Genomic DNA, 18,904 nt, shown 5'->3' with positions numbered 1-18,904 from the left:
ATTCGGCGGCATGTCGTTCAAAATTGAATCAGGCCGGCAGGTGTCTACTCGTAACTAGCAAGGCTAGCCTTGAGATCGAGGCTTCAGATTTTGTGGGGAGTGCCCACTAACGGCTCCCGGAACCAACGCGAATCTCAGTGGGCTTCCAAGGAGGGATCCGCTATCCCTCCACGTGAAACTAGCATCAGACATCCATTGCTTCAGCGAGTCCGCGACTTTCAAACCTCCAAGACATGTCGCCCACCTCCAGCCAATTTACCAATAGGAATTCCATTGCCTGTTCAGTCACTTGGACACTACAATTCGGTATTTATGACGACATTTGGTTGCCTGAGCTGGCCTGCTTGTCTCGATTAAGATTCAATAGCTTGATCAAAGACCTCCGTGATACCCTCCTGGGCGGGGTGTGTCAAGTACTCTTTGACAATCTCGCCTTCAGAGTTAAGCGCAACTCAATCACCTTTTCCATGGCATCTCTGGTGTCCAAGTAAGGGGAATCGGTGCTAACTCGTCCTCGGCACACAAACTCAAACTCCTCGGTAGGTAGGCACTGGGATTGATATAAGAAACATATCTGCCTCGCCTCTTCGTTCCAGATGTTTCCTCTTTTCCTTCTCCATCCTCATCACCCACTTCCATCTTTTGCATTGCTCTTTGCTATTCCTACCGCTGGTCGGTTCATTCATTCCATCTTCTTTCGCGAGCTAGTCTCTCTTTTCAGCACTTCTTCCAAGTTCTCGCATTTCGTTCTTTACGTCTCTCCCGAATTCAGGAATTCTCCCTCCAATTCACAACTCAATCAACATGCTCTCCAAACAACTCGCACTTGCCCTGCTCATCGCAGTGGCTCAAGCCCGCTTCGGTCAAGAACAAGTCCCCATCGCCGCGATCTCGGCGGTCAATGGTGGTAACCCGGGTGAGGCCGCCACCATTGCCGGTGCAGCCATCAGCGATTTGCTCGCCGGCTCCAACGCCTGTGACAAATTGAAGCGAGGTGATGAGATCCTGGCAAAACTCGGTACCGGCGCCGATGCCGTCGCCGCTGCTATTGGAATGGTTGCCGCAGAGAAGAACTTCAATCCTTTCGTCCAGGACATCCCCACCATCTGCAGTGATCCCACCCTGCCAGCGAACGCACTTCTACGTGGCATCACTCCTCTGATTGACCCTGCTGTTGATGGTGCCGCCGCTGTCAATGCTCTATCTGCTCAGACGGCTGCCAACCCTCTGAACGCCGCTGGCAAGAGTGTTGCTGATCTGCTCACCGAGAATGGATTCTCCAACTTCATCTCCCAGACAGCCGGTGGTGCTACCACTCAACCTGCCGCTGGTGCAGGCAATGGTGCCGGTGCCGGCAACGGCAATGGCAATGGAGCTGGCAATGGAGCTGGCAATGGAGGTGCTGCTTCTAGCGCTGCCCCTGCCGCCACAAACTGTGGTGCTGCACCCGCATCAACCGGTAAGTTCACTCCGCCTACATGTTGTCCTCTCGAAATGCTAAACATCCCTTCTTAGTTGCTGCTACATCTGCCGCAGCTAGTGCTACCGCCACTGCTGGTACTGGCAATGGCAATGGCAATGGAGCTGGTAACGGAGCTGGCAATGGTGCCGGTGCCGGTGGTGCCGCTGACTTCGGCAAGTGCGTACCTACCATGAAGTTCGAAGGTGGTCTCGGAGGCCGACCCGCAACCGAGTTCACTTTCTTGCCCATTGACCCATTGGTTGCTCAAGGCCAACAAGAGGCTCTTAACCCTAGTACGTCTTCTCTCCGGTTCCCCCATCTACATCCATTACAATATCTAACAAAACAACTTCTAGACATCATTACCAACCGCATCTGCGATCAACTGACCAATGTCTGCGGTGCCAGCGCTGCCGCAAAGACTCTGTGCAAGTCCGCCCAAGCCCAGATCCTGGCCCTCGGCACCCGCAACAAGGGCACCGCCGACACCTGGAACACTCTTCTCGGATTCCCCGGCACCGTCACAAACCCCAGCGGTGGTCCAGCCGAGCCTCCTGCCAAGATGAGAATGGTCCGCTCTTTCAGAGCATAGGGACCATGTGCCTGTTTGATTGCTTGTCATCAAGAATTTTCCTTGTCCCTTTTCCCCTTCGAGAGCGTGTTATTTTCGATTTTCCCCCTTCGAGAAAGAAAGAAAGAAAGAAGAACCGGCTTTTCCGTGTATTGGAGGAAAATTCCTCCTATATGACCTTACTCAAAAAGCTGGCAAGTGGAATAGCATCCTGTTTGTTTTCCTTATAACGAGATATGTACCATCATTACATACTTGCGTGCATTTGTTTTAGATAGCGTCGTGGCGTGTCTCATGAGGTGAGAAAAGCCCAAAAAGTGATCCTCCATGACCCCGATATAGAGGATCATTGAAGAAAGAAAGAAGAGGGGACAACAGAGAACCCAAGGATACGAGGGGTTCATTCAAATAAAAAGGATCATCAGATCCATTTTTCTCCCACCCCTATTCTTTGACTTCCTCGAAGTTTCTGTTCTGTCCTTGACCTGAAAAACCTCGTTTCTGTATTCGACATCCAGTCAAACCAGGGACTAGTGTTCATCCATCAATCAATGTGTGGAAGTACATCTGCCGCGCTGGCACATCTGACCACGAAAAAGAAGTAAGTATCTCAGGATCATTTGATCCACCTTTGGAGCCGTTGGTCAAGGGAAAATGTAATTTGAGCTTGCTGAAACATAGATGTGTATCGTGAATGCGGCGTCCCTGTGCTGTGCTATGCTATGTACTTCAGCGACAAACAAGGGATTTTCTACTGGCCGGCGACAATGTATATATGGATATAGGTACAAAAACTAAATGTAGTGCGACTTCAAAGCACAGTTGCTCTCTCTCTCTTTCTCTTTCTCTCTTTTTGCCTGGTATTTCCCGTTCGTTCCGCACGAGCCCAAAAGCCCAGACAGATGCTGCACTGCACTGCACTCACCTACCTACCTCGACCCCCTCCCTCGACGCTGAGCAGGCGCCCTCGATGCATAAAAGCTCGCGGTTTGCCCACCGCTGGATGCGTCAGAGTTGAACTGACAGACCACACCGCACGACATGGCGGCGCCCCCAGCGGAAGCAGAATCGACGAGGCCACGCCTCTCCTCCCCCCCAAAAAAGCACTATTCTCAGCTATCAATCGATCAATCAAAAATCAATCAGTCAGCCCCTACTCCTGTTAGAAACGACGTCTCGATTCAAAAGCCCCCGGCCCCCACAGCAGCAGCCAACTTGGAAGAAAAAAAGCATATCCCTCACCACGCAGTCAAGTCGCCGACCTCGGCCTCTCCAAACGTGCTACTCTTGAGTAATTTACCGACACCATCAGCACCACCTCCAGCGGCACCATTGACGCCCTCGACACCCCCGACGCCGGGCCTCTCCATGATATCCGGCAGGACGTCTCTGAAGAAGGCGAGCAGGTAAGAATTGACCTGTTCGAACTGCAGCAAGAAGGCGTCGTGGCCCTCGGGCGAGTCGATCTTGCCCAGGCGCGCGTTGGGGATGTTCTCGGCAATCTCCTCCTGCTCGGCGATGGTGAAGAGGCCGTCGGACTCGATGCCGAGCACGAGCGCCGGCTGTTCGATCTGCGCCAGGGCTTCTTTCACCGACGCCGCCCGATTCCGCGACACGTCGTGCGTGTCCAGCTTACGTGTGATGGCGATGTAGCAGTTTGCGTCGAACCGCGTCACGAATTTCGTGCCCTGGTACCGGAGGTACGATTGCGCTGTGTAGTAGTATTGTGTGGGGCGGGAGTTGCGGCGGGATAGGGTTGGGGGGATGGGGACGGGGAATTCGGTCGTTCCGGTGAATTGTGGATCTTGGAAGGTGGTGTTGGCTGCTGGATCTGAAGCTGTGGCCGGAGCTGATGTTGGTGGCGTGGCAGTGGGGGAATCGGGTTGTGATGATGCTTCACTGATTCTGCCGTTTCGGGACGCTGGTCGGCTGTCGCGTGGTCCTTTTGCTCGTCTGTGTCCGTCGTTGTGGATAGTCCAGTGTTCGTTCTGGCCTTCCGGGGTCTTGTGACCTTGGTTGATGGAAGGTCTCTTAGACAAGTCCGGTACATTCCGACCGAATCGAGCTTCGAATGAATCTCGACTCCGGTAGGTCAGGAGAGCTGACATGCGTGCGGCGCCGAGACCGGCTGTGGGAGGGTCATTGACTGGGTAATACCCGTCGTCATATTTTGGATCCGAGTAGATGGCCTGCCGTTGTGCCTCTCCCCAACTAATACCCCAGGCAGAATGGGTGGCCGAGGTGGCGATGGGTGCGATTGCGCGGACGTAGTCTTTGCCAAAATATGCGTATTCCAGCGTCAGCATGCCGCCCATGGATCCGCCAACCACACAAGCGATCTGTCGTACTCCGAGTTGGTCGAGGACCAGCTTGTGAATGCTACCATGTCTGTCAGTATTATTTCCACCCGTATGATGAACATCACATACTTGACATCGTCTCTTATGGTCGTAAGAGGGAACTCTGGACCGTATCTCTCCTGCGAAGAATCCCCATTCTTGCTCGTGACAGGACTGGCACTTCCATATGGACTTCCCAAGCTATTCAAGCACACGACGAAGAACCGAGTGACATCGAATGCCTGGCCAGGCCCGCCGAGCAGAGGGCCCCACCAGTCCGCGACATCTGCGCTGCCGCTCAAAGCATGGCATATGACTAAAGCGTTGTCTTTGTTTTCCGAAAGCTGACCGCGCGTCGTGTATGCGACGGGGGCATTGTAGAGGACCTCGCCGGACTCGAGGGTGAAGGTGGGGATGGTGAAGAATTGCTGATCTGGCACCAGAGCGGCGAATAGGTTCTCGGTTTGATGTTGGAATTGGGGTTGAGGTTGAGGTTCAGGTTTCTTGGGGGCATTCTCTACGGGATTTAGTAGCCGTTCTATATATTTTTTAGACTGCTGGGGAATGGAAAGAGATTGGGATATGCTAAAGGAAAGAGAAACTGTGGTATATACTGACGGGAGGGTTGTGAGATGGCCTGGGCCTCCGCGTTAGAGGTCGTAGCCGTCATTGTTTTGGGGGATTCAAGGCGGGGGTTTCCTGACGATTGTTGATATTTTCCAAGTGTCCGAACGATAGACGAATGAGGATTGACACAAAGAAATCTGGAGAGTTGTTTAGAGTTATGTGAGATCCATTCAAGGCTTTATGTCAGCGAGATGATTTATGAGTCAAGAGTCAAGAACGGAAATACGAGTCATCTTTGGTTGAATGTGGAGAGTTATCTTGTGTTTCGAGATTTCACGCTGGTAGTGGATTTATTAGTGGAAGCTCGGTATTGACTTTTGTCGTGTCATGTCATCGGGATGCTGCTCCTGGTTCTGTGCTCCATGAGTTGCCGACATGGAATCAAAGGACTGTCCCGCGGGAGGAATAATGACACCATCGTCGACGAATAAAAGATTCAAAGATTGCCCCTCTCGGAGAATTCTGCGAACATTGGCATCGGCATTGTCAACACGTGAGTGCTGACATCGTCCTTCGTTCACGTAGACTGTTACTCGTAGTCAAGGCCATCACATAATTCAGGTAATATATACGTTTTTGAACTTTTTATGATCATTTACGCTACATAGCCTCAATTTTTTACTCTCCATAAACACGAGAGACCGTCGCCTGCTGGGCATATGAAAAGATCGAGAACCATGGTAAGAAGATGGCCGCGCTGCAATAAACGCCAACATTATTGCAAGCAAAATGCAAGAATTCCCTGCCACGCCACGCCATGCCATGCCCAATCTAGTAAAACACATTGCTCATCGTTGCAAGCAATTCATTTCGAATAGTGGTATGTGATTTTCCTTCCCATGCATGAAATTCCTGTCGAGCTATCATGGCCCTCTTCTTGGCCGTTTGTTATCTCCCGATCCTCGAGAGCCACCCCTTCCGCCAGCACCGCTGCCTCCACCCCGTTCGGCCCCTGGTCCAGGACCATATGGGCCAGGTTCTTCTCCTCTTCCGTGTTTCCTCGAAGGCTGTTCCTCCCTTGAGGGCGGTCCCGATCTTGCATATCCTCCGCCTCTGCGATCATCACCTTCTTGGTTGTGACCATGGTCCTCACGTCGACTTGATCTCTCCCTATGTCGTGATGGGTCTGTAGGTCCATGTCGTTCGTCTTTGCCTTCTCGTCCATCTGGTCGGCTCTGATGCTCTCTATCTCCACGAACATCCTCTTGCCTGCCTGAATGCCTAGTAGGTCTTCTTTCTGATCCTCGTTCATTTTCGTAGTCGCTACGTCGGTCTCGATTACTGTTATGGCGACTAGCAGAAGGACGGGTGCCCACTGGCACATCATTAGGATTGGCCGAAGCCGCAAACAAGTCTTGCTGAGGAGGATACCCATTCGGTGGAGGAGGTCCACCCGGGGGTGGTGGAGGCGGTGGGGGTTGCATGTGAGAGCCAAATGTACCACTTCCTTGCCTCATATTGCTACCCCCGCGTCCTCGGATTGATGTGCCCTGACCAGCTTGAGCCAATGTGTTGTTGACGGCTGCTAGAGGGTGGCGATTATTCCGGCCTCCACGTCCGCCTCCCGAATCGTTCATTTGTGGACCAGCAGGGGGACCACGGGTTGAAGGTGATGGTCCAGATGGGGCTCCAGCTGGTGGTTGACCTCGTGGTCCGGCAGGAGCATGGTTTGGAGGAGGTAGAGATGATGATGTTTGATTGTTTCGACCACCTTCAAGATTCGTTGCATCGATCTGGTTAAGACGCGATGGATGAACCCCAGTTGAGTCAGGTGTACTTGGCGTGGCTGGTGCTTCATTATTATATGAGCTGTTTCGTCCATGTCTCTTGGCCGACGGACCGGTGGGTGTGGGCCTCTCGCTAGGTCCAACAGGAGAAAGTTGAGTATCAATAGGTGGACCACGAGCACCCTTTGGTCCGTTGACAGGAGGTGGTCTGGTACGAGGCCCAGATGGAACATCTGAGGCAGGACCTCGGTCTGTAGCCCCCGAATTCGAAGGTCTTGATGCTGGCTCCTGCTCCAATCGTCCATGCTGCATATCGACGGGAGGTTGTCTGGGTGCTCTCGAATCCCGGGATGCATTCTCTCTAGGGCCTGGTCGAGAGTTTGGACCATGAGGTGAAGCGTCTCTAACAGGGCCGGAATTTGAGGGCCCGGCAGCTCGAGACGCTATCAGATCGGCTCGACGTTCGGTCAAGGGCCGGTCATCACCATCTCGTCGTGGATATGGTCGTCTTTCTTCTTCTCGTCGAGGAGATGAAGGACGTGACGATCGTGACGGCCGATCCTGTGCCTGTACCCTGGCCGACGCATTGGGACGCAATTCATTCTTGCCTTCAATCAGAGCAGCTCGTTCGGGATTAATTGATGGCGCTACCGTTGCCTGAGATGGCAGTTCTTTGCGCTGAGAGTTACTCTTTTGTAAAGAGGTTTCGGAAGAGGCTGCCTCATGACCTGCCAAAGGTCGTGCCCGAGGGGTCAACTCTCGTGGCTCACGTTCACGCTCTCCCGGAGGAGGCCGCATTGGAGGCCTTTCTCTGTCCGATTGGCGTGGTCGTTCGTATGGTGTGGGTCTCTCGTGCTCTCTCTCACGTGGTGGATAGCCTCTTTCTTCGCGACCAATAGAAGGTGGCCCTTCGCTTCGATCATATTTGCGAGAATGACGATCATATTCATCGTAAGGTCCAACCTCAGGACCTCTGTAGCCAGATCTCACGTCCCTGACATGTGGTGAACGAGATTCAGGGGCGTTCCTAACATCTCCCAATTGTCTTGCTGGCATACGCGGACTATCTCTGTGGCCATTCCGCAGGTCTGGTGCCTCAGGTCGACTAGGAAGATGAGCTGGAGGAGGGCCCCGTACAGGCGGTGGTGAAGGTCGTCTGGGTAGGTTTGGTTGCTTAGATAGATCTGAGCGCACTGGGCGCGAATCTCGTTTTCCACCAGATTGAGCTTCAAGAGCCTGCCTAGAGGGCGTAGACGATCCTTGGCTAGGAGCCGCTCTCGATTCAGATCTAGATGAATCAGCTGTGGACTCCGCCTTCGTGATTTCAGATTGCGCCGTCTTAGTGGTTGATGCTATCTCTTTCTGGGCGCTAGTGCCAGTCTGTGTCTTGGTTGGAATGTCGGTCATGATCGTGTCCTTGACTTCTCCATCCTCAGCAGCTTTGGCGGTAGGTTTGACAAATGACTCTGCCGCCTTTCCCACTGCGACTTTTGATGGAACGACGGTCTGATTGGTGTCCCCACTGGGGTCATGTCCATCCTTAAATTTCAAGGGAGACACCCACGACTTTTCTCGTCTGTGTAGAGCGCCCAACAATGCTTGAGATGCAACCTTAAGATCTTCCTTGTCAGATTGACCAAGTTTGTCGACAGCTTTCTGCAATCCCACACCATGTGAGTTGACCGCGGGAAATGTTACTGAAATAGTGCGCAATACTGAGATTGCATTCCGAACGTGCATGTATTCGGGTGACGTAAGACAGTCGACAAGCGCAAGATAGAGACTGCTATGCCATTTGAACAACACCTTGCGGAAACTCTCATAGGTGAATAATTGCACTGGTCTACCTGCTTCCACTTTTAGTGCAAAGCCAGGGAGATTCTTCTTGTTACCCCAGGCCTCTCGTTCGTACGTTTGCTTTATGAGATGCCACCGACTTGCATCCTTCAATATCTCATTGATGAATCTTCCAAGGTTGTCAGATTCTTTCGAGGTGCAGCTGAAGATCAAGGATGTGATTCTTGCCGGTCTGAAGAGCACATCGTAGAAACCAAGAGTTCGAAAGTTTGGCGTACCGGTGCTGTGTAGATACTTGACGAATTTGAAGCAGAAATAAGCATCCAGTGGCGAAGAGAGAAGGCGTGGCAGAAAGCAGTGTTCCATGAGTGCAAGATTGAGCGCCTCGTATATTCTGGCCTTCCCAAAGAACCACTGGTCTTTCTCTCGTTGAAGTTTGGCTCTGCTTTCGCTGAAAGCTTTTAGATGGTCCTTGTTCTCGGCCAACAACTGGTCCACAAGTTGCGTGAGCTCCTTTTTGGCCAACTCCTTCTTCTTGGTGCCAGATGTACTGACATCTGACCGGTCTGCAGCGATTGAAGCAATCTTCTTCCTCTGGCGTTGTATCTCTTCATCGTAGGATTTGCCAGGGATTGCAATATCGTACAGGCCCAGTTGCCAAAAGGTAGTATAGAAACCAACACCAATGATCTCTGAAACTTCCTCTGGCAGGTGATCTTCAATCGCAGTCATTATTTCTTTCATCACTGGATGCCAACAGTCCTCCATCACAAGATCTTCTCCTGGGGTTTTGCTTGATGGTTCAAGCTCAGAAGGCCCCGGAGTGCTTGTAGCTGTGGGAGAATCATTCATGTCATCATCTTCGCCAGTTTCACCGTCTTCTTCTGATGGTATCTCACTGATATGATCAGATGTCTCAATGTCTCCATGTGCTACTCTTTCATCATTCGTTCCATCAGTTTGATCAATTTTGGCCTCTCTGTCAAAATCTTGCATTTGCTTGGCAATGATGGGTCTAGTGATCCAGAAAGCGATTTCAGGACGGATTTCGTACTCGATCAGGAGACTGTTGATTTCTGGAATAACTGAACGAAATTCTTCGGCAGTTAAATTGTAACGAAGGAGGTCCAGATATTGAACCAGAACTCGTTGCACTTCATCATATGTGTTGCCCATTACTTTCAATGGTACATCGCCCTGATCGAAGATGCAAGCCTGTCGTTGTTGGGCGAGGGCGATCAGGAATTTGGCAGCAAGACCTGTGTCTTGCAGAGATTTCATCAATCTTTCCGAGGTCTTTTTAGACTCATGCCTCCGGTCAAGTAATTGCAGTATGGTCTGAGCTTGGAGCAGAGGTCCACCTCCCATGGCTTGCAATTGGGCATCATTGTAACTTGTGTCCGTCGTAATACCACCCATAGATGCCACAACCTGCTCCAGCATTTTCAGGTCTGCGGTATTCCCCTGCTCAAGCTGTTCAACGACATACTGCAGTACGGGTCCAGGTCGCATCATTCCGTAGCGTTTGTATATTTTACCGGCGAACTGCGAAAGTGCAATGAGCCACTTGCTGGTGAACATGCCCCCTTCCTGAATTCTATTCCTGCCGGTTCTTGCCATGGAGCTCACAACAGCCCAGGTAAGGATGTCATAGCCAAGATCGGTAAAATAGCGAGCACCCTCCACAAAAACCTCAGCAATACTATCATAGACCTCAATTTGTGGGAGAGCGGTGGTGATGACAATATGGGGATTAGCGAAGGCAATTTTGGCTAAAGCTCGGGCCATTGGTCGTACATTCGTGTTAGAAATCCGCTTGAGGATGTCTTTGGTTTCGGCTTTGGCCTGATCGAATGCGGCCTTGATGTCCGGGTTCCGTGACGTTTTACCACTTGACCATTCAAGATAGAGGACATAGCGAACGCTGACAGGGAAATTGCTGATAAGCTCCCAGACTTCGTTAACAATTCCAGCATTGTTTTTTGTCAAACTCAGAGCAGGGAGGATGATGCGTTTGCTCAAGTCCAGCCATCTTGATCGGTTGGAATCGCTCCGATCTGCGTGGAGACTATGCCTCCCGATTCGAGCAAATTTGAGAAGAAGACCAGGATCTTGGCCAATCTTGACACCAACAAGAGGTAGTAAAGTGTCTGCAAGGGTAAAGAGGTCATCCACGTTTTGGCATATTGGGACGTTATCGCTCCACTCATCCCAGTAAAATCGATAATCATTCCCATCATTACTGTCGGTTCTATCGAGCAGTGGCCATCGAAGTGCTTTTCTCTCCGCATTGTCGACTATCTTGACCTGACCCTTTGGCAGGCCCGGAATATCGGTTTCGTAACTTGGCGCAGAATCGCTCAATGATTTGCGTGCTTGTAGGGGTCTGACTTCACCATAGACCTTACTCAAACATCGATGCAGAAGACGATGGATATATTCTGGGAGGTCAGGATAAAGTTCCATCAACCACGGGAATTTCCCTAAGATGAAGAGAGCCTCTGGAAGTGCACCAATAGCCAGGAGGCTTTTCAAGAGGAGAACTTTCTGATCTGAAGGGGCGTTGGATTCTTTCGCGTTAATTTTATCCGCATCCGGGTCCCTGGCAGGTGTGCTAGCTCGTGTTGTCGAGTCTTTGAGGCGACTGGGGATTGGTAGTGTATCATCCGAAAGTGCACCTGCCATGAGCAAAGCATTTTTGGCAGCCGCACCTGGCCTCGCGGCTCGCTCTCGCTCGGCTTTTTCCTTGAGTTTCTGTTGTTTGAGTTCCTCCATATCATCATCGGTTCTCCAGATATGAGGATAAAGGTCCTTCAAAGAAACGAAGCCAATTTTGATGAGCAATGCCGAGAGGTAGATGAGATTATCAGGTAGCACATCGGACTCGTCTCGCGCGGCAGATGAGGAGTAAAATCGTAGCTTGAATCCCAGTAGTTGTGCTGCGTCTCGATTTCCAGAAGGTGGAAGTGTGCCGGTGTGTTGAACCCACTGTGCCCAGAGATCATCTTTGGGGGCTTCTGAAGCTCGGTCGATCTGCTCCTGGGAGACCTGTGATCTCCCGAGAAGATAGAAAGCCTTCAATCCCTCCTTTTTTGCAACGGGCCAAAATGCGGCATCTCGAGCTTCAGCTTCAAGCGCAATGACTTGGCTCTGTTCATCTGTAAGATGCCAGTCGGTAGAACCTGGTAGAGCCCAGAGGGGCAGTCCTCCCAGTGCTGCGGACTTTTTAGATATTGTACTTTGTCTCGGCCACCAAGGACTGGCTCTTAAGAACTTGACAAAAAAGCGGAATTGCTTGACAAGAACCGCGCCGAAGACGTCCAGAACAACATCAAGACTTCGGCCAACATCGAGATCAAAAGCACCGATCATAGCTTTGACCTTTTCCACCGTATCCTCGACGACCTCTGCATTTGGTGGTTCATTGTTGCTCGTAGTGAAAAGCTCTGTGATTAGCTTTGCAAATCCTTCCGACTCTTCGCGCATCAAGTTGAAATTTGCTTGACGATACAGGATATTGGTTTGCTTCCTGACAAGTTGACGGCTGAATGTGCCTCTGATAAGATTGAGCTTTTCAAGCACGGCAGCGTCGAGTTCAAGTCTCAGCAACTGATGAGAGATTCCGGTTGTGAGAAGGAAGACAGACAATCGATCTTTGGGTAGCGCTGCATTTGCCTCGAAGATGATGGATATTGAGTCGAGCAAGGCCGCTTGAGATTGTGTTGGGGAGAGAGTGGAACTGATCTCATCTTCAGTCGTCTCGGTTTTGAACACTTCTTTGACTAGTTGGCCAGCATCAGGTGGATCGAGTCTTCCATATATGACGGACTGGACGACCTCGTGTAGAATGGCTGCCAATTCTGTACTCTCGTCTTCTTGTAGCCCAGCTAGAATCTGTCGGAGCACCTCATCCTTACCACTTGTTTGCCAGGCTGTAGTTATTTTGTCTGTGACATAAGTATAATTGAAGGGCTGAATGGCAGGGGGAGGGTCGGAGAGTTCAATGGCCACGTGATCAATCGTTGATGTCGTCTCCATATCGCCGTTAAGTCGAGGAGGATCGCGATTTACCGGGACTGGAGGGGGAGGGTTCTCACGGGGGCTAGTCACAGGACTGGCAGCAAAACTGCCTCCACGGCCACCTCGACTAGATCGTCTTGAATTTCGACCACCGCGCAGTTGTTGAAAGTCACGATCATTGCTGGGCGAGCGTGGACCTTGATGGGCCAGGTTCAGACTGCCTGGCCGATGAGGTGAGGGTCGAAGGTTCTGCTGATCATCGGAGTATGTACGATCGGGCCTTTTCCTCTTGTTTCCGCCCTGAGGGGGCATGCCTCAATGGCGCACCCTTCTCGATCTCCACGAACGAATGATGGAATATTTTATCTGGTGTCGCATGGGCCGAGTTGATTCATGAACGGAGATGGGGGGATGGGTTTTCTGGAAGTAAATTGAAGTTCCGAGTTGTGTCAAACTAGGAAAAGAACCATGGATATCTGGGGTTTGGAAAAATGAGGCTATTGTGAAAGGATAGATAGAAGGTGGGCAGTTAGGTTGTGATGGTGAAAGGCGCGGAGCAATTCATTGTCAACCATCATCCAGACGATCTAACTAGTTACTGAACGCAGCTAGTTGCAGGCTAGGCCGAAATAATTGTGGTCACGTGGTAGTGAGTCAGATATTGGACTCATTCTAAATATCTGACTCGCGCATCTCTCCTCAGCTTAAGACATTCCTTGGAGTGTGTGCGGTGCAGTAGGATCTGAACTTTCATCCAACGTCACCTATGAGATCATCGGCGGGTGCCTGAATAGATTGAATCACGTAGACTCTTCAAACAGGAACTTCTGCGAAAGTTAAGTAGTGCTCGCTCCTGGCAGTCGGATACCATCACCCCAATCGTATTCTCAAACGTCTAAGCATTGATAAACTCACAGCCATGGGCCCGAAGGTATTTCTGTGAGTAGTCCGACTAAGGTGCTCAATCATTCGAAGAGATTAATAACAAGATCTCAGAACTGGTACTACAGGGTACATTGGGGGCGATGCTCTCTACGTAATTTCACAGAAGCACCCAGAATGGGAGCTCACTGCGCTGGTTCGAAATAGTGACAAGGGCGCCAAAATTGCTGCAGCTCATCCCACAGTCCGCCTTGTCTATGGAGATCTTGACTCTGTAGAATTGATTGAAGAGGAAGCCGCCAATAGTGACATTGTCTATCATTTTGCAAACTGTGACCATGAACCGTCTGCCACGGCCATCGCAAAAGGTCTTGCTCGACGTGAGACGCCTGGCCCGGGATACTGGATACATACATCAGGCACGGGAATATTGGGAATCGAGACACTGGCTACCGGGGCATTTGGCGATTTGCTACCGAAAGTCTACGATGATTGGGATGGCATCGAGGAATTGAAGTCTCATCCTGACGAAGCTCCCCATCGCAAAGTCGACAAGATCGTTCTTTCTTCTTACTCGGACAAAGTCAAAACAGCAATCGTTTGTCCTCCATGCATCTATGGTCCAGGTCGGGGACCGGACAACCAACGCTCGATTCAGGCGTACAGAATCACGGAAGCTTTTCTCAAACATGGGCGAGGATTTAAGATAGGAAAGAGTGAAAACATCTGGCACGGTATTCATGTCCAAGATCTGTCAGACCTCTATCTTTTGCTGGGCGAGGCAGCTATAAATGGAGGCGATCCAGCAACGTGGAACGAAGAAGGCTACTATCTCGCGGAAAACCAGTCCTTCGTATGGGGCGACATTCTACAGGAGATTGCCAAAATTGCTGCGAAAGAAGGCCTCCTTCCAGATGGTACTTTGGAAGAGAGCACACCTGAGGTGGGAGACACCTATATGGCGAGGGCCAAGTATTTCGCTGGCACAAATTCAAGAGGTATATCTCTCAGGGGCAAGAAATTGTTAGGATGGAAGCCAAACCGGTGCAGTCTTCAGGAAGAGCTGCCAGCGGTCGTCAAGGGCGAAGCGAGTCTCTTGGGTTTGCTCAAGAGTCATGCTGAAAAGGTCCAAGAGTGACATTGATTGTCGATCAGCAATAGTCCCAAGTCGTCGCCAGGCTGGCAGGCTCCCAGGCGCCAGAGGGTTGGGCCGCAACGGAGAGTCGACAAAGCTGTATGGGTGGTATTGCCAATACCTCTGCAACCTGGTTCATATTTACGATATCATGAATCAATTCTGATTTTCCAAGTCGCGGGATAACTCGGTCAAGAGACGCTATTGACATTCAGCCCGAACCAAACAATTCCCAGAGTTCTAGAGAGTTTTGTAGGAGTGACAAACAATCCATGCTCCACTTGGAAGGCCTGGTTGCCTGTTCGGACATCGTCGCCGGCCTGAGTTATCCAGTCGATGGAGTTTGCTAGCAATAGATCCGGGCATTGTGAGTAACAGGTATCGAGGCAGTCCAAAAGAGAAAGTAGCAAAGTCGATACGCGGCCACCAATCAAGAAGCTTGACTTGATGGTTGTCGTGATTTACCACAGAATGACGTCAAGGTTTACGCCGGCATTCGAGGTACTTAATCATCTACCTAGGTAGCCTCTCCTCAAAAGGCTTCAGTATATTTATGATTGAAACACCAGCCTGTTCTGAATATATCATTCATTGTATACAAATCTTTCTTGGCGGTGATTGAGAGGTGCAGGTGGTAAACAATTGTTTGGGTGCCCAACTGTGAGACCCCTTGGCGCAGATCAACCCCTTTTCCTCCAAGACCGGTATTTTGATCTGATTATCCAAAGTTTATTCATACCACGATAACGCTCCCCAAGCACTGCTATCAGCTTTTACTACCGCAGAGAGTCGAAAGCAGTCATCATGATCGAGGGTGGCTGTGCGTGTGGCAGAATACAATACCGCGTTGACGCAGAAAACCCAGGATCCACTTCTGCCTGCTACTGCGGAACTTGCCAGAAAGTATCAGGAGGACCTTTTCTGGGATTCGCGCGGTTTGATTCCAGCCGCGTTCGGTGGAATGAACAACCCGATGTTTGGGTTTCCAGTGACTTTGCTAAGCGTGGTCATTGCAAGGTCTGTGGATCCGCCATCTATATGACTTATGAGTTTGCAAAGGACACTGGCAGCATCTGGTTGACCCTGGGGAGCATCAAGAACCCCCCTATCTCTGGGGTGTCTTCTCATATTTTTGTGGCCGAGAAGCCTTCTTGGTTTGTGATTTCTGATGATGGTGTGGTGAGGCACGATGAATTCGGGCCTAATACCCAGAGCACATTTGAACAATGGAAGCAGGGAAAGACCAGATCAAAACTATAATACAGTGCAGCGCAGGACACCGGCTGCACGCAGACTATCACAATTGAAGGCTTAGGGTGAGTAAAACGGTGGAGCCACACCTTAAGACACAGCTTTCCAGATCCGTACAAGTTGCCTTGAAAGCAATCCACAGTTCAATACCTACTGGGTATGGTGGAGTACCAGTATGAAGAGAAGCGTGTCTGTCACAGTGTGCGGTTTCTTAGTAGGGGGGACTGGCCCTGCAGCTAGGTATTCGTTACCTAGGTATGTATCGTTTTCATCTCGGGTGCCCTCTACAAACAAAGTGCTTCTGTTCAAGTCTGCAGGACGCTGGATGTAAACGGCTCTTTCCAGTGTAATGACTGTGAACCTTGGAGGAAGACAAGTTCAGGCAACAAGTTGACTCACAACTAGTATTTGAGTTGGTGCAAACCTTGACTTTGAGTCGGGCTCCAAGTTGTCAACAGCGCAGGCCAGGCGCGGGCGGGCGACACTGCAGTGCCAGTGAACCAAGGTGGAGTTCCTCAGCGGTCCTTTGAACTTTGGCAAGGCTCTGAGGTCCTCACCTTCATTAGTCTACCATCTTTACTTGCATAAAGAAAACATTCACTTTCTTAATCTCGTCAACTTCAATTCCCTCATCCTCTCTCTTCCTGAATCTTACAACATCTCTTTACCACCTTCGTTTTTCAGCTTCAACCGCCACTCGTTTCCAACGGTACATTCGTTTCCTCACCGGGCAACGCCTCTCCTGAGGTCGTCATGCCTTCTCAAGGTCCACCTTCTTTCAGCGCACCTACCCAACCGTTCGCCATGCGGAATAACAATCGTTCAGTCTCGGATCCTCAGGCTGAGTCCTCCAACAAGCAAAAGCCCGTTCTCAAGCCTGCCATTCACCGGGAAAATGGCCGATCTGCTTCCCCTGAGCTTGGCTGTGTCAAGCATTTAACGTGCTACTATTGGAAAACTCACGGCAGATGCACCAAATCAGACCAACACTGTGCATATTCACACCGCGACACTGGCCACTACGCCGACAAACCTCAGATCGTCAACAGAGGCGAAAAGGCCAAAGCTGGAAAAAACCTTCGCAAAGCAGAGAAGAACAAGCAAGCAAATCCCATTCCGATTCCAGGCAGGTCTTCCAGAGAGGTATCCGGCGAGTCTATGCCATCTACTTCTCAGGAGACCACTAGCCCTCCTCGTCTCTTCAGTGTCAACGTCGCTCCCAGCCCTGAGCGTCGCATTACAAATCCATCTTCTGTTGCAAATGGAAATGAATCGCAGGACAGAGCCCAAGTCAAAACACGAGGAAAACTCGAAGAGCTTGACGCCCAGTTACGTGTGGCACTGTGGAAAATCGATATGCTGCAGGCTGGTCAAGATGCATTGCAAGCTGCTAAAGATATACTACAGACCGAGAACTCCGATCTCAAAGCCGCCTTGCGTTCCCCCGATGCGCGCAATTCATGGCATAAGGGATCCGAATTTTTGGGTTATCCACCCATCAGCAATTCGTTTGGTGTCATTGGGGGTCCTGTCCTGAAAGGTCCAAGTCCTCCGACTCCCACTCGACCAAACGTCTTCAGCACTCAGGTCTATAACGACGATGGCGTCGCCCTGCTCCCCAAGAGACTTTTGGACAGTCCACGCAATGCTCTGGACGAACTCTATCAAGAGTGGGACCTTGCCATCATGGCGCATAAGACTCGCTAGTCTTTGCATACAATACCCAGCCGAAGTCATGGATACATTTGTAAGTACACTACAGATGACTTCGCACACGACTCTACAGATGACACTACCAAACGATCTTCCAGACGACTCTAGAGACCGTTGAGTTCACGCACAGCAACTACAGGCAATTCGGCGACCTATGGTATGAAGATCAGGGCAATATCAAGCAAGACACCAGCGCTTATTCACGTTCATTACACTGTCACTTTCACAAAATTCAACGACCCCAAAGAAAAGAAACACAAAGACACACACAAAAAAAGAAGAGTGAAGTATTGTTTAATGTTAATCAATTGGACTATTTCAGGCGAGGAAAGAGACGATTTCACCACCATACAGGATAGGTTTAATGGGTTTCAATCAGTCAGTCAGGTCATCGATCGCATACCAGTCAGCAACAGCTATACACTCCTTGAATAAGTACACGACCCCAACTGACCAAAGTCACTCGTTTCGCTCCATCCCCCCCCTTTTTTTTATCCAGACAACAGGACCAAAAAGAAAAAATCTACACAAAGCGAAAAAAGGGAAAGGAAAAGTTTGGTTTATCAACCACACCTGGAATCAATTTCGGTTTCAGGATAATCTCGCTGTTTGGATTGTGCAATGGAATGCAGTACAATACAATCGCGTCGACATCAGTTCGTTGGTCTCGTTGGTCAAAATTACACACAAACATGCGTCAATATCCGTTTGCGTTTGCGTTGTTGAAGAGGAGGAGCGAAAGGCTGAGATAACATCATTGTTTGTCTTAGCTGACAATTAGTCTTTCACTGTTCGAGCGCCTCAGGAGGTTTTTTCTCTTCGGAGGTTCCTGCCTGACTTGTTCAGGATCCAATTTCCTCCTCTTTTTATCTTGATGAGTCGTTTATAGTCGTCGTGGAAGAAGAAAATATTGTTGCGAGTATTAGTTCTTTAAAAAAGATAGAAAAGAATGCAGATACGAGTGTTCACCAAAAATGGAACCTTCCAATGTGCTCTCGTTGTCGTGCTCGTGGTGTGTGTGGTAGACTTGAGAAGTTTGCTTTTCTGAGACAGACATCGCCATGATGAGATACTCCTCAAGGTAAGGAGGGTTTTCGAGGCGAAACAGCTTGGAGAGAGAAAACCCACGTGAATAAAACTCAGTGGTATGTCGATGACGATAGGATGATAGAGAGACAAAAGAGACGGGAAGACAGACACGGAGGGAGCAAAAAACAAGTCAGCCCATGAGCAGCAGCAGGTCAGATGGAAGATCATGGCAGCCGGACGTACGAGTGTGGACCCGAAGACACTGACTGACAGAGAGGATGAAGAGTTGTCCGGCGACTAGAGTCTGGGATCTTTGTCGATTGCGAAAGGGAGAGGCATCGCTACGATCAG

At 50.3% G+C, this 18,904-nt stretch overlaps 5 protein-coding genes across 5 annotated transcripts; 3 read left to right on the top strand and 2 right to left on the bottom strand.

The window, feature by feature from the left end:
• Positions 1 to 804: 804 nt before the first annotated feature.
• Positions 805 to 2,054, top strand: LTR84_002879 (uncharacterized protein; the record flags this gene model as incomplete). The annotated part of the gene is made up of 2 exons (XM_064846479.1): positions 805 to 1,459; positions 1,516 to 2,054. 2 exons carry the CDS (start codon positions 805 to 807, stop codon positions 2,052 to 2,054), a joined length of 1,194 nt encoding a protein of 397 aa, XP_064706089.1.
• A 1,217-nt stretch (positions 2,055 to 3,271) lies between these two features.
• LTR84_002878 (uncharacterized protein) lies at positions 3,272 to 5,042 on the bottom strand (the record flags this gene model as incomplete). Its single annotated transcript, XM_064846478.1, has 3 exons — positions 3,272 to 4,412; positions 4,463 to 4,889; positions 4,991 to 5,042. 3 exons carry the CDS (start codon positions 5,040 to 5,042, stop codon positions 3,272 to 3,274), a joined length of 1,620 nt encoding a protein of 539 aa, XP_064706088.1.
• A 762-nt stretch (positions 5,043 to 5,804) lies between these two features.
• On the bottom strand, positions 5,805 to 12,855 carry LTR84_002877 (uncharacterized protein; the record flags this gene model as incomplete). Its single annotated transcript, XM_064846477.1, has 2 exons — positions 5,805 to 6,262; positions 6,306 to 12,855. The coding sequence occupies 2 exons, from the start codon at positions 12,853 to 12,855 to the stop codon at positions 5,805 to 5,807; spliced, it is 7,008 nt and encodes a 2,335-aa protein (XP_064706087.1).
• Positions 12,856 to 13,462: 607 nt separating this feature from the next.
• On the top strand, positions 13,463 to 14,563 carry LTR84_002876 (uncharacterized protein; the record flags this gene model as incomplete). Its single annotated transcript, XM_064846476.1, has 2 exons — positions 13,463 to 13,482; positions 13,540 to 14,563. The coding sequence occupies 2 exons, from the start codon at positions 13,463 to 13,465 to the stop codon at positions 14,561 to 14,563; spliced, it is 1,044 nt and encodes a 347-aa protein (XP_064706086.1).
• Positions 14,564 to 16,564: 2,001 nt separating this feature from the next.
• On the top strand, positions 16,565 to 17,518 carry LTR84_002875 (uncharacterized protein; the record flags this gene model as incomplete). The annotated part of the gene is made up of 1 exon (XM_064846475.1): positions 16,565 to 17,518. One exon carries the CDS (start codon positions 16,565 to 16,567, stop codon positions 17,516 to 17,518), a length of 954 nt encoding a protein of 317 aa, XP_064706085.1.
• Positions 17,519 to 18,904: the final 1,386 nt, after the last annotated feature.

This window comes from Exophiala bonariae, assembly GCF_035927105.1.
Source record: "Exophiala bonariae strain CCFEE 5792 chromosome Unknown scaffold_14, whole genome shotgun sequence".
NCBI classification, from domain to species: Eukaryota; Fungi; Ascomycota; class Eurotiomycetes; order Chaetothyriales; family Herpotrichiellaceae; genus Exophiala; species Exophiala bonariae.
Note: the sequence above shows the minus strand (reverse complement) of the source record. Positions and strands in the feature narration are given on the sequence as shown.